The sequence below is a fragment of the Eutrema salsugineum genome, unplaced genomic scaffold (genome assembly GCF_000478725.1).
Source record: "Eutrema salsugineum unplaced genomic scaffold, Eutsalg1_0 scaffold_1, whole genome shotgun sequence".
NCBI classification, from domain to species: domain Eukaryota; kingdom Viridiplantae; phylum Streptophyta; class Magnoliopsida; order Brassicales; family Brassicaceae; genus Eutrema; species Eutrema salsugineum.
In genome coordinates, this window is record NW_006256909.1 from 2,363,833 (window position 1) to 2,378,254 (window position 14,422).

A 14,422-nucleotide genomic window follows, 5' to 3' on the forward strand; every position below is an offset into this window, starting at 1 on the left:
CAAAAAAACTCTAAACCTAACTTAGTTGTACCAACGTCCGAGATGTATTCCCGGTTGTGACTTGTTACATCCTTTACGGCGAGCTTCTCCGGTAGAGGGATAGCGCTTATCTCGCTTTCTTCCACGTTTCTTAGTGTAATCCGGTGGTAAAACGACTAACTTCTGGATTTCATCAGGGATAATCCATGTAGACTGATGTGGCACCATATAAATAGTCCTGTAATAAGCCAGGGCCCAAGTATCAATGTGGTAATATTTTGAGCACAATTCATGTAAGTGGATTTCTCTTCTTCTCTCAGCCGAACGCATCATTGCAATGTCAGCGGCTATTGCATGAACACAGGGAATCTTGTCTATATCAAAACGCCTACAGCTACAATATTTACTTAACAAATCGACCAGATAACTCTTCCCATCATCTCCAATCACACTGTATTCCAGATGAGTAGCGTTAAGCTCAGTGACAAATAATCTTGTACCAATTGCACATAGACTATGCAACTGGTTCTCAACATAGGGCACCAATGTCTTCGAATCTGATGCATATGCAGTGTCTTTCCTATGCTTGTTGAACCATTCAGAGATTTTTTCAACATATGCATCAATCAACGGTAATAAGGCATACTTCCTTGCCTTCTTGAAGACACTATTCATAGACTCACATGCATTGCTTGTGTCCAAGTTGTACTTGTCTTCTTTAAAGAAGCACCTTGCCCATTTATCAACCGCAACATGCTCATCTAAATACTCAGCAGCTTTTGGAAACCATATCCTAAAATCAGTGTACGCACATAGGAACTCACTTTCAGTGTATTTGTGAGCGCATTCTCTGAATTTTACTGCACACAAATCTTTGCAGCCAATCCCAGCTTTCCCTCTCACGTTTTGCGACAAATGCCAAATGCAATATCCATGCTGAGACTGAGGGTACACCTCCTTCACTGCTCCAATGATGCTCTTATGTCTGTCACTCATAAAAACCAGTTCCTTATCATCAGGTATAACAGTTTTGAGTGTTTCAAAAAACCACTTCCAACTAGCATCTTTTCACTATCAATAACACCCATTGCAATTGGATAATGGTGATGATTAGGATCCTGCGCTGTGGCAAATACTAGCAGACCACCGTACACACTCTTAAGAAAGGTCGCATCCACAACTATGACTTTCTTCATTGCTCTAAAGCCTTCAATACTAGCGCCCAAAGCGACAAAGAGATACTTAAACTTATTTTTGGCATCCAGTTTCACACTGGTTATTGTCCCAGGATTAACAAGCTGTAACATGTAAAGATAACAATACAACTTTCGATAGCTTTCTTCTGGACTGCCCCTCACTTCACTAATAGCTAGTTTTTTCCCTCTCAAGGCTGTAGAGTATGACACATTCACGTGAGCTTCATTTTGAACAACTTTAATCAAAGCTTTGGGCGCAGGGGTGTCTACTTCTCCTGGATAGCACCCACGCAAAACATCTGCTACTACTTGTGGTGTGCCTTTCCTTTTATTCCGAATTGTGCTCGAAACAACCCGAGAGCAGGTATGGATATTCCTATACACCTTAATACTGAAATACGTAGAATCCACAATTCGTACGGCGTGTAGATACCATGTACAACCAAGTTCAGCTTGCCGGCATCTTAGTGTGAGTCGCCCTGTATCTGACTTTACCGTTTTTACCTCAAAACAGCCCTTATGTGAAGCTCTGTCGACCAAAACGCGCAAAGCCTCCTTGGATCGAAATTCTTGACCTTTTTCAAACCCAGCTCCATCCTCCCATTCTAGAACAAACTGAGTTTGTTCCACAGGCCGTAGAGGCTTAACATGATCATGTTCATCTACATCTTCATGCATGCCACACTCCGCATTCTCCTCTGGTAACGCAATTTCACAGCTTACCCGTAAATCAACATTCTCCATCCTCTCAGTTTGTCCCTGTTGTCCCTCAATTTCACAGCTTACCCGTAAATCAACATTGTCCATCCTCTCTGGTTGTCCCTGTTGTCCCTCTGCTTCTTCCGGGTTGTAAACAATCAACTGGTCTCTTTGTTGTCCTTGTTATCCCTCAATATCAGGGGCGTCTTCTGCTCTGGGAAGCTCTTCACTCTCTATATCTTCCATTAGCTCCACATTCAAAATGGCTCTAAGTCCCTCTTTATCCACTGTCGTAAGATACACATAAACATCACCATCATCAACAATACATGACTCTCTAAAAGGCTTAGCTACCAACGGAATATAGCTCAATTTCAGATTCCTCATACTGTCATTCAACCCAATCTTCTTGCATATACCATCTACAAGCACCGAATAGGTTAACTCCTCCATAGATAAGTTTCTAAATGATATAGCATATATGGAATTTTTAGAATTCCATTTAAACTCTTCTCCTTTCGGTGAATAATATCCTCCATACTCAAAATATATGTTTGTGGGCCTACTCATTCTCTCCTGCAAATACAAAAAAAACAAATTAAAAATATTGCCAATTGTCAGCTTTCTCTCAATTTGTACCTGTACCAGTTGTACCAGTTGTCCCACTTTCTAAAGTTCTACCAATTGTACCAGTTGTCCCAGTTTCTAAAGTTGTCCCATTTGTACCACTTGTCCAATCTATCTAAGTTGTACCAGTTGTACCAATTATCCCGACACTCTTAGTTATACCACTTGTCCCAATTCTCGCAAATCTGACGGATTCATCATTCACAACTTAGAAGACTACGATTTAGCTCGATTCACCAACAACCATCCACTAATCGACCCATATAGTTGTCTTAAATATCCAATGTGCATGCTAAAACTAACAAATTTCACAAATCGACCCACAAAATTATAAAACCCCAAAATCATACCTGATGCTTCGCAAGGAGCTCACTCGAGTTCAGAAAACGAAGTCGTGCTGTACAGGAGGACGACGCGGTGGCTAATACGTCCCGACGAGCTGGGTCACGAGTCCAGCGCAAGATTCAGCTCGGATCGGACAAATCCAATTTCTCAGAAATGTCCAATTCGAAGAGAGAGAGAGAGGAAGAGAGAGGAAGAGAGAGGAAGAGAGAGAGAGTTTTGTTTTTCTTTTTTTTTTAATTAAACCAATAAACCAAAAACAAAAATTCAGCAATGCCACAATTACTTTTCATTAAGGACATAATAGGGTTTTCACTTCATTTATGGCACTGAGACTCTGTTATGGCACTGAAGATTTTTTCCCTTCGTTTTATGGCATATTGGCCATTCTTTCGATCGAAAAAGAAGAGAGAGCTCCGATCTACTGCGTCGGCGGCACAATTTTTATGCTGTGCTCTAGAGGCTATGATCTTGCGAGAGACTGCCACGTCATATCACTGAAATTTAGCAGTAACTGGTTGGAGAAATGATGTCACAAATTAAAAAGTTGAATTTAACTTTTAAATACTGTAAATAGATAGATAAGATGTACATCCTTTGGATTAAATACAATCATGATAAACATAGATTTTTTTTTTTTTATTATGTGTATCCTTTATAAAACCATAACTTTTGTATGGCTTAAGGCTTTGTAATATTATACATTTCAAACAAAAACACACTATAAGTGTCTGGTCAAAAATCACTCTTAACAATACAAACTGCAATTCTTTGACTCAGAATGAAACAAACAAAAGAACAAAGCCTTAGCAACAGATTTGAAGGCAGAGAGATAGAAAGTTTTAATATATGAGAAGTGTGTGTGTGTGCGTGTGTTTGGTTTTTCAAAACTGAGGATTGCGTCTCATTGAACCTCTATGCATTTCTTCACTACTTGAAGCAGAAGGATTCAAGCCATACTCACTTGTTGCACCATATTCACTGCTTTGATACTCTTTACTCTCTAATGCCAATTTCCTGAATTTTTTCATGTCTGCACTGTACGAGCTCGCGTCATACTCCGAGCTCACGCTCCCTGGGCTCAAATACGTGTTTTGTCCTGGTTTCCCTCCTTCACTTAGATCGTCCATTGATACATCTGCTTCTAGTGCTCGTACAATCTTTCATTATACATACATGTTCCAAGATTGATACGTATGTCACAATTATCATCAAGACTGTGATTGATGGATAACAAAAGAGTTAAGAATGTGAATATTTGAAACCTGGCTCATCTTAGGTCGTCTTCTTGCGGAGTGTCTGATGGCTGCAGCTGCACAAGAAGCCATTCGAGCCATCTCTTGTTGATTGTAGTTCGTCTCTAGACGTGGATCTGCTAATTGGCTGTAATCTCCATCTTGAGCTGCTTTCAAACACAGAGGCCTTGCCTGCAAATACAAATGGTAACATTAGGATTTTTGTTTTCTTTTTTGGGCAAGTGTCTGGGGATAAATAAACCAAAGAAAACGGGCCAGCTTACCCAATCAACCAAACTATCTTCCATTTCTCCAGTTAGATCCACAGGAGGCCGTCCGGTTATGAGCTCAAGAAGCATTACTCCAAAAGAGAAAACATCAGATTTGTCGGATAGCTTGCCACTTGACGCATACTCTGGAGCTAAATATCTGATTCAAAGCAGATGTTGTTAAGACGTATGAAACAGCTAGTGTGAATAAATCCCCTATAAGGAAATGATATTAAGATAGTTTAAAAAGCTGTTTACCCGAAAGTTCCCATGACACGAGTGGAGACATGAGTATAGTTGTCTTGAGATAGCTTAGCTAATCCAAAATCTGCCACCTGCATATATATATATGCACAACAGACTCATCTACGCAGATTCTAGAGAGTATATGAGAGAAATCAAAGTAATAATAGTATAAGGGTCAATATATATACCTTGGTTTCAAAACTGAAATCAAGAAGAATGTTTGCTGCTTTGATATCTCTATGGATAATGCGAGGATGACCTATATCATTGATGTAATAAAACATACAATCTTTCATTTCTTACAGAGAGCGAGATAGAAACTATATCGGGGATGAGAGAAAGATTAAATTACAATCTTCGTGCAAATATGCAAGGCCTCTAGCTGATCCCAATGCAATCTTCACTCGTGTAGGCCATTCCAAAACAGGACGACCCTTTCCTGAAAATTTTCAAATCATGCTATTGATAACAGAGAAACCATACTTAAAAGTGTTAACTCAAACTTATATTATATATGTTAGAACAATGTACCGTGAAGATGGAATTCAAGAGTGTTATTAGGTAGAAACTCGTAAACCAAAAGCCTTTGACCACCAGAGATGCAATATCCAACAAGAGAAACGAGATGGCGATGATGGACACGACTAATAATCTCAACCTCTGCTTGAAACTCGCGTTCTCCTTGTCCACTCCCAAGTTTAAGACTCTTCACTGCAACTTCTTTGCCACTAGGCAAAACCCCTTTATGAACATACCCAAATCCTCCTTGTCCTAGCAAATTTGACTGAGAAAAACCTTCTGTTGCAATGGACAGTTCGTCGTAAGTAAAAGTGCTTTGGTTATGACCAAGAGTCACAGCTGGAGGCGACGGTGTAGCAGCGGTCCGACCGGTTAAGTTTGAACTGTCGCTATGAGGACCGGACACAGGTTGCTGTGGTCCCCAATTCCCACCACCTTGAGAAGCCATATTCACTACATGATCTTGACGTGTTCCATTGTTGTAATAACCACCATTTCCTACACTATGCAAACAACTAAGTTAGCTTCTAAAGCCTAATACTTTACCAAGTTTGATTTACACTAGCATTTGATTACCATTGGGAGCTCCAAAGGGACTGTTATTGTAGTAGTGCATGTGGTTGACTTGAGGGGATCTTTTCTTCTTCTTCTTGTTGCAACAGATGCAAATAAGCACAAGAAGAAGAAGCAATAGCCCTGCTCCGACAAGGACTCCAATAATCAAACCAATGTTGGCTTGTTCCCCTGGTTGTAATAATGCGTCTGAATCTCCACTATTCCGAGGAGGGCTAATTGACCGAGGCGGTGAAGGTGAGCCACCGTCGCTGGAATTTCTGTTCCCGGACGGTGGAGACGGTGTGAAGACGTTGCTACCATTGGTTCTGTTACGGTCGTCAATGGCACCAGGAGGAGGAGAAGGAGGAGATGGTGTTTGTGAAGGAGGTGCTTGGTTCGACGGTGTTTGAGGCGGTGCCGGTGGCGTAACCGGAGAAGGAATCTCTGGAGTTTGCGGTGGCGGATTACCTACAGCCGGCGGAGATGGTGGTGATGAAGACGACGGAGGAGGAGGTGAGGTTTCCTGGCTCGGCGGCGGTGGAGAAGCCGAGATATTGTTGTTTGGCGGAGGAGCAGAATTCGGGGACGGTGGAGACGGAGCGACTGGTGACGGCGGAGATGACCCATTTGACGGCGGAGATGTCTCATTTGACGGCGAACCTGCATTGGGGGTTTCCGGGGAAGGAGGTGAATTCTCCGGCGAGTCCGCCATTGATGATGAATATTTCTCGGTGAAAGGTTTCTCAACGGTGGAGAAACCTTCGCCCCGGTGATCCTCGACGCAACAGCCTTGTTTTCCAAGCAACACGAATTAGCTTATGCGAATTGAAACCCAGAAATTAATACATGGTTTGTGAACAAAGGTAGAGAGAGAGAGAAATTGAGAGATCGTCTACAATGGTTTTCTCTTTGTGTTTGGAGAAATAGCTTCTCCTACAATGGAGGATAAAAGTTTCACTATAATTAGCAGAAAAATCGTCTCTCTTTTCTCTACCATCTATTTTTACTCTCTCTCTCCCTCTCTCTGTGCTACTTTTGCATGTGTGCCGTTTGAAGTTTGAACAACCAAACCGGTTTATAAACATAATACCCGAACCATGTATAGAGCAAAACCAACTCTCTCATTGGCGCGGGAGTTAGCAAATGACAAAAGGAAGTGAATGTTTAGCTCAATAACTGCATTAGTAGTCAACAATGTCAAATCAAAAGAAAGTGAATGTTTAGCTCTTAAAATCGACTTTCCAAGGTCCTCACTTCACTCAGTACTGATAATTGCTCACAGATCTTTTTCCCTGATGATATGAACTTTAACTGCATAAACCAAACCTTGCCTGCGAAAGAGTTCACACAGTATGCCATCTTCTTTCTTCAAACTGTTCCTTTTGCATATGCGCTGCCATTTTTTGATATACACACGTTGATCTTTCCACATTGTTGTTTTCGCTTCTAGCTTCCCGTTTTTGTGATTGTCTATGTAGTAAATATTTTTTTCAAACTTCAAGGAATAGTCTTTCACTAACTGTGCATGGATCAACTGTATTCCAAGATAGAAAAAGAATACAATTACATTGACTAAACATGTTTACGTTAAAAAAGCAATATACAAAGAAAATTTATTGCAATCCTTACCAGCTCGTATATCCTCTTCTTCACGCCTGTCTCAAAATATATATTCCTTGGATTATCCAAATATGCCTCTGGATTTTTGATCTTGGGCTTTACTGTTAAAATTCCAAAATCGAATGTTAGCTCAATAAAACTCAAATGAGCTAGAGCTAAGTGATGAAATTACGCTTAACTCTTGAATTACCTCTCTCCCTTTGTAGTTTTACAGAATCATCCACATCTTCAGTTAATTTAGACTTTCCTGGAAAACCAGTGTCTGTTTCTGTTTCCGTGTCTGTATAAATACTGTCTTCTTCGTCGTCATCAGACTCCTCCACAACTCCAACTTTCGACTTTCCTGGAAAGATCACAAGAGAAAGAAAAAGAACGTGTGTATATTAAGCAGTTTACATACAACGGTCTCAGGGATGAAAATAAGGACCCAACAATGTGTGGTAAACCTTTGTTCTTGCTTCTCGGGATTGTAGTGACCACCTCGGATTCAGAAATAGCATCTGTGTCGTTGCTGCTATCTTCCTCGTCGTCGTCAGCTTCAGTGACTGCTCTAACCTCTTTACATCCATCAGGGCCATAGATGCTGACCTCGAAAATGCGGTCTCCATTATAGACGAAGGTCAGAAAGTCTCCGTCGCTGAGAGAATTGTCCTCAACGAATTTGACCCATCCTTGTTCAAAATACACCTCATCTTGCTTCCTCTTCATCGCCACGTTCCATGAGCATCCACCAGTTCCTTGGAGAATCGCCGTTTTGGGCAAACGAGGTGGAAGTTCATCATAGTAGGAAATGGGGATCAGCTGCTCAACACATAAGAAGAGGTAAGCAAAGACATAAAGTAGGAGACTTCGAAATCCAATTTAGAAGGAAACCTCTCTCTATAACAGAGGCTTATCCACACACAGAAGGTTTGGTTTTTACATTAGAGGATTTACTAGTCAAAACATTTGCATCTATTTATGAGTAGATACACTAATGAAGGCGAAAATCTGAGTGAAACAATCATGTTCAAACATCTCTAGTGCAAACGTCCATAAATGAAAAAATGACATCTTTACTAAAACAAAACTAACAATTTCACAAGTTTACCACTCAGAGGAAAGCAAAAGGATGAAAATGAGCAAACCCACAAACAAACAAACAAAATGAGAAAAGAGATGTCCATACAAAAGCAAGTCAAAACAAACTCAAGACATTTGTATCTATTTGTGGACAGGAAAAACTAATCAAGGAACAGATCTGAGTTTCAAACATCTGTCTAGTGCCAAAGTCCATAAATGAAACTGATTCATATGTAAAAATAACATCTTTACTTAACAAAACTAAAAAATGTCACAACTTCATCACTCAAAACAGAAGAATGCAAAAGGGAAGAAACAGAGGAAAACCCTAGGAAGGGATAAGAAACAGAAAATAATTATCTACACAGAAGCTTCCACTGAAGATGAAGCCGAAGAAACAAACCCAAATGATAGTAGTTGCAGTTCAAGAGTGGTTAAAGAGACCAAGACAATACAAAGGCAAAGGGAGAGAATTTATGTTACCATGGAATTGGAGCTGAAATGGGAGATGAAAACCTTAAAGAAACGCGGAGGAGTATCAGTGTCAGCCATTGCGAGAGGATTTCGAAACTGTGAGAGAGAGACGACAGATTCTTCACGTATGAAGTTAAAAGGAAAATGGGAACAGCTAGAGAGAAGAGAGAGGGCGTTAAGTAGACCAATGATAGTAGGAGAACAATTCCTAATTCGTAAACATACTTGGGGCAAAAGTAAAACGTTTTGAGATTTGAAGGATGGAAAGGTAAATTATATTAGTTATTTTTTTTCTTTCAATCTAGCCCTCTTTTTTTTTTCCCTCTCTCCATTTCCCGCGCTCTTCTCTTCTCTCTCTTTCCCCGTTCTCCATTTATTTTCTCACACCTCTAGATGTTTCATAAACGAATTCAGGCCCGGCCCAATAAGTTAACAATAGTTACAAGTTTATGTTGAAAATCAAAGATCTACTAATATACAGTTTGTAAGAGAAATTAAATAGTTGCGTTCTTGGAATGTTGAAAAAGGTAACTGACGATATACGATCATGAAGCTTCATATTTTTTCTTCCTACTATGTGTTTTGGGCAAGTTACTATTATATTTTTAGTCAATTTCAAGTACTGAAGATATCATATGTAATCTCAACCTGAAATTCATAAACTATCTATATGAAAAGTTTTGTGTATTTGTGTATAACCATAATCCATAAAAACATTCCCACCTTTTGCGGATTCCATATATATCTCTGTTCAACGTTACAGAAAGTTCAAAGAAGCATAAATAAAACACATTCACAGATCTCCAAATGTTCCATTCGACTGTTACATTAAACATTAATTGATGGGTCTAAAACCCCTAACTAACTTCGTCTCCTACATAAGTCCGATAAATCTCCAGAAAATAAACCAAGCTCGAAGGTTGTACCTGGGCTTTTAGAAATAGAACATCAACAGCTACCTCGCGAATCTGAACACTATGATGTGGAACCACTAAACCGAAGAAACATTGTCTGAACCTGGAGGTGGATCTGAGCTTCCGGTCATTGCTGTAGCAGCTACAAGTGAACCTGGAGGCCTTGGCATTGGTGGGCGTGGAAAGGCCATACCCATGGGAGGTCTTTGAGCCACATTAGCAAAATTTGCAGCGATTCTGTTTGTTGGTAACGAAGCTTTTGAGGACATTGAAGGTGGGACACCAAGCCGAGCTGCTATTATCTGTGCCCTTTCATGGTATAGCCGTTGCCTTGACCTTTCTAATTGCTCTTTTACCCTCGCTGTCAAGCTTTCAGCGTCGTTGAAGATTGATAGCTTTGCTTCTAGTTTATGTAACTGCTTAGAACCCAAAAAAAAAAAATCATTATTATGTTACAACAACTCTCAACAATACGGCACCAAAAAGGAATCTAATCAGCATACAATAAAAAACGACATCTCACCTGCTTCTCTATCAATGATCCAGAAAGTTGTCGGATTTGATCTTCTTCTTGCTTCGCAAGAGCCTTTGCTTTTACTGCTGCAGCTGAGAGAGCAGAGATAGCTGCACGCTTAAGCTTATCTATGTTATGTTTTTCTTTTGTCCCTTCACTAACATCCTTCTCTTTGTTTCCTTCTTTATTTGTAATTTCACCTGCGAAACAATGTTTAAACAACAATCCATTAAGATATAAATGAATAATGCAATGGGTCCAGTTTCTAATGTGCCAGAGGGAGAAAAAGACGGACAACCAGTTGTTCCATTTTCCGGTACAGAAGCTGATACAATTGGCTGCTGTGCAATAGACAACTCTGGCTTACTAAGAACATCCTTTGCACCCTCCTTAGCCTGTTCAACCTCCTCTCCTACTGTTTTGACCATATCTTGAGGATCCTTTTCTGACTGTGATGTATCCTTCATCTCCACATCTTTTGATGCTTCTGGCTGAGAAGCATCTCCAGCTGACTGATCGACAGTTGCTTGAGAAGCGTCTTTATTTTCACTAGAAAGCTTATTTTCATCCTTCAAAGGTTCTTGAAGCTCCTTCCCAGAGCATTTTTCCTGCGATGGACAAATTATATCCGCTGGTTTCTCAGAATTGCCAGTTGCGACTGACTTACTAGATCCATTTTCTCGTTCAGCATCTGGATTTCTAGCCGAATTTTCAGTTCGAGAACCAGGTTGCTTTTCTTCTGAGACTGAATCCTGATTCTTTTTGCCTGGATCAATATCTAGCATTTCCCTATCATCTAAATTCAAGGAGACATCTTCTGCTTTTTGGCTTTTTTCTTCTGGCTGCTCATCTTTATGTGTATTATCATCGTTCGCTGCTGCATCCACACTGCAAATGTCTTGCTAGTTTCAGATTTACGAAACAATAACCAATATCTTTAAAATTTTATCGGATATTCAAATAAATGTCAAACCTTTTTGATTCAGTTGAATCCTTCTTGTTATCTGGTGGATCTTCCAGAATAAAACAATGTCTTGTAGCGAGCAACAGTCCAGAAGATTTTATGGAAGCCCGGGCTGAAGCAGTAGCAACGTCAGATCCCGCCAATCTTACCAGAAAGGCTGCCTATAGAAGAAAAAAAAAAGGAGCCTTACAGGATCAGAAAGAAAGGGAAGAGGGTGCATTTATGAATTAAAAAGAATCTCCTCTCAATCCTCGTTGCATCAAAATTTCTGTCTTACATCACAACTTACCAGTCCCATGACAGGATTTCCTAAATCAGCAAAGGAAACAGAGGCTTCAGGTGTAATGGGATAACCAACGTCTTCAAAAGCTTCAGTCAGAGCTTTCAGAGCAATGTTTTCATCAGCCTCATCTTTACATCTTTCATCACTGACGGTTTCTTGCTTGGGCGTTTTCTGGTCAGCTTCCACTTCATCAGTGTCTTGGCTCGCATCTCCAGGCTTTGAAGATCCCTGAGAAACTTTTCCTTCATTGTCATTTTCTGGTTCTGGAACTTCCTTCATAGTTTCAACTTCATCAACACGATTCTTATTTTCTGTCTCTTCGGGTGCATCTTTTGGGACAGATTTATCATCTTTAGACACAGCTAAATCTGTAGTGTCTTTTGTACTTGGATCTTTGTAGTCAGTTTGATCAAGAAATGCATCCTCGATTGGCATTTGAAGAAAATGAAGCATACACTGAGCCTTTGTTTTCGTAGCAACATGCTCTGCAATCTCGTTCCAATTTTCCTTGAAGATTTCTAAAGCTTCAAGGAGAAGAAGAGTCTCTTGGTCAGTCCACTTCCCACTACCAACGCCAGGGGCCTCAGCAGGCTCCATCAGTATAAAATCAGAAGATGACATATCTGAGCTGAACTTGCCACTGTTAAAGCATTCCGTACACAAGTCAAAATCTGCCTGCCAAAATCTCAATATCAGCACATAAATTTTTAAAATACTGTAATCAAGAAAATAGCACAAAGAATGAATGTTGCTACAAACAGTAAGATGAAAGCACAGGGTCATAGTTAAACTCTGTATTCTTTTCTATCTCAGATATTTAAGCCACAGGGAAAAGGATCGAAAGAGAACTAAAGTAAAGTGACAGAACACCTGCTTGGGGCAGTGGTAGCGCTTGCGAGAGCAATCAGCTGAACAGGAGTTGCAGTGATATTCGACTGCTGGACCCTCTTGCTTCAGTAAGTCATCAGCAGCCATTGGATCTGTAAACAACCCTGATGGCGTAGCTTGTGCTGTGAGACGAGGCTTGTGAACAAGAGCAGGGCAAGCCTCATCTGCTTGAAATCGGTATAGACTGTTAAGCAGTGACTCTTTATCCCCTAAATCATCATGATCACCAGCGGTAGAACTAGCATCTGCTAATGAGGATGGGAATGGGTGAAAATTAATTAAGCCCCAGTAGTCCAAGAACTCCATCACCTCTTGTTTTGCTTCCGTGTCTCCAACCTCGAGTTCTGCTAAGTCTTTTAATTCTATCTGTGTGTTCGGATCAGAATGAAACTTCCTCATGATCCAATTCCGTATTTCCCTATATACCTCAGAAGTGCGACCATCCAATTTGCCATTAAAGAAAGAGGGCAATGAACGCTCCTCCAGCGGATGAATTCTTTCCCATGAATACCAACCTTCAAAAAGTTTCAGTACAGGAACCCAAATTACAAACTATTTCTTTTTATATCAAAAATTGTATGGATGACAAGTTGTGAAGATTGAACCACAAAACAGCATAAAACCTAAACAAATATCTCATATTACATCCTAGCTCATATTTAACACAAGATCAGGAGTCAGGACTAAGAGCATCAATTCATCGCCTGGTGTTCTTCAAATGAGATTCTACATGATGAGCATGCTCATTCTACTTTGACAAGCAATAGAAAATGAAAACTGTTTTAGACCATAGGATCAATCTGATAATCTCATGCCAATGCATCAACTACACACACACACACAATATTTCACATCTTGATTTTTCTTCTACCAGGGACCAAATGAGTACTGAGCATAACATCTTTCAAAATCTACAACAAAGTATCCATAGCAGGAGGTGCATATCTTCTTCAATTTAAGCCTAGATATTCACATTGAGCAGATTTCCAAAACCAAATCCAACTCCAAAACCTAACAAGTTAGTAGTGTTAAACTCTCCTCCTTTCCAGTAGTGATAAAACCTCGACTACCTCAGATTCTTTATTTTGCCTACTTTGAAATTACTCAAAAAAAAAACTAATATTCGGAAAGCGAAACAAGGACAACTAATGTAAAAGAAATCGAGAATTTGGCATAGTCTGAACAATCACAGGAAGTAGTAGAACAAACCGCAATGATTAGGCACCACATGAACATTGCTGTCGCGAGATCTAATTGCTTCGAAATCAGCTTCGATCTTAGCCTCCAAAGCCTCCCACTCACGGATCGCCTTGTTTCGTTCTTCCTCCTCCTTCGGCTTCTCGCCATCCGTACCCACCGCGACATTCAACGGCTCCGACTTCACCCCAGCCGCCGACGGCATGTTGCTCGGTGCCTGTCGAGCTCTAGTAAGAGGCCCGTTGTGTACCGGAGAAAAAGACGCAAGCATCGCCTTCTCGCGCGTCAACATCCTCTTGTACGATGTGGAAGAGGAATTGGAGGTCCCGAGAGCATTCGCTTTTCTCTTCAAAGCTCCGGCGCGCCGCCGCGTTGCCGGCTCAGATGCCGGAGAATCTCCAGAGCTACCAGCCGAAGCTAGGGTTCCAGCATCGCGTCGTTTCTCCTCCATCTCAAGAGACGGACCAATCTTCGGGGTTTCCGTCTCAGTGTCTTCGCTTTGCTATGCAGCTACAACAACAAAACCATTTTCAGGCTTAAGCAAAACGTTGCTATTCCCAATCCCACCCAATTTTGCTTCTTCCCCTTCACTTCACCGTTTTTTTGCATTTAACTTTCTTTCTTTTTTTCTTTTCATCTTTGGGTGTGGAGTCAACATTTTGTATGTTAAGGGGAAAAACCGAAACATGTTGAAATTAGCACCCCTTACAATATAAATTTGAACGGTTTCGTTCGGTTTAAATCAATCACTCTCGAATTAAGCCTTCCGGTTCGACGAGAAATTGAAACGCTCTCTTCAAGAAACCAACAATCTTTGGCAAATGGAAAATTCACTTGAA

At 40.5% G+C, this 14,422-nt stretch overlaps 4 protein-coding genes across 5 annotated transcripts; all 4 read right to left on the bottom strand.

Annotated features, from left to right (window-relative positions):
* Positions 1-21: 21 nt before the first annotated feature.
* Positions 22-1,982, bottom strand: LOC112081864. Its single transcript, XM_024148645.1, has 2 exons — positions 1,006-1,982; positions 22-964 (listed from the first exon to the last, which is right to left on the bottom strand). The coding sequence occupies exons 1-2, from the start codon at positions 1,980-1,982 to the stop codon at positions 22-24; spliced, it is 1,920 nt and encodes a 639-aa protein (XP_024004413.1).
* Positions 1,983-3,623: 1,641 nt separating this feature from the next.
* LOC18029512 (proline-rich receptor-like protein kinase PERK5) lies at positions 3,624-6,437 on the bottom strand. Its single transcript, XM_024149989.1, has 8 exons — positions 5,689-6,437; positions 5,125-5,610; positions 4,946-5,032; positions 4,782-4,852; positions 4,606-4,682; positions 4,363-4,507; positions 4,109-4,270; positions 3,624-4,003 (listed from the first exon to the last, which is right to left on the bottom strand). Exons 1-8 carry the CDS (start codon positions 6,377-6,379, stop codon positions 3,728-3,730), a joined length of 1,995 nt encoding a protein of 664 aa, XP_024005757.1. The 5' UTR covers positions 6,380-6,437; the 3' UTR covers positions 3,624-3,727.
* A 414-nt stretch (positions 6,438-6,851) lies between these two features.
* Positions 6,852-8,942, bottom strand: LOC18029513 (B3 domain-containing protein At4g34400). The gene is made up of 5 exons (XM_006412163.2): positions 8,833-8,942; positions 7,734-8,088; positions 7,478-7,630; positions 7,297-7,388; positions 6,852-7,201 (listed from the first exon to the last, which is right to left on the bottom strand). The coding sequence occupies exons 1-5, from the start codon at positions 8,899-8,901 to the stop codon at positions 6,944-6,946; spliced, it is 927 nt and encodes a 308-aa protein (XP_006412226.2). The 5' UTR covers positions 8,902-8,942; the 3' UTR covers positions 6,852-6,943.
* A 589-nt stretch (positions 8,943-9,531) lies between these two features.
* LOC18029514 (SWI/SNF complex subunit SWI3D) lies at positions 9,532-14,173 on the bottom strand. 2 transcript variants are annotated; one of them, XM_024149987.1, is made up of 7 exons: positions 13,596-14,173; positions 12,369-12,901; positions 11,505-12,173; positions 11,225-11,376; positions 10,547-11,139; positions 10,261-10,451; positions 9,532-10,153 (listed from the first exon to the last, which is right to left on the bottom strand). In XM_024149987.1, the coding sequence occupies exons 1-7, from the start codon at positions 14,032-14,034 to the stop codon at positions 9,815-9,817; spliced, it is 2,916 nt and encodes a 971-aa protein (XP_024005755.1). In that variant the 5' UTR covers positions 14,035-14,173; the 3' UTR covers positions 9,532-9,814. The 2 variants fall into 2 exon arrangements, with proteins under 2 accessions (XP_024005755.1, XP_006412227.1); XM_006412164.2 differs by having other exon boundaries at positions 10,550-11,139; positions 13,596-14,172.
* Positions 14,174-14,422: the final 249 nt, after the last annotated feature.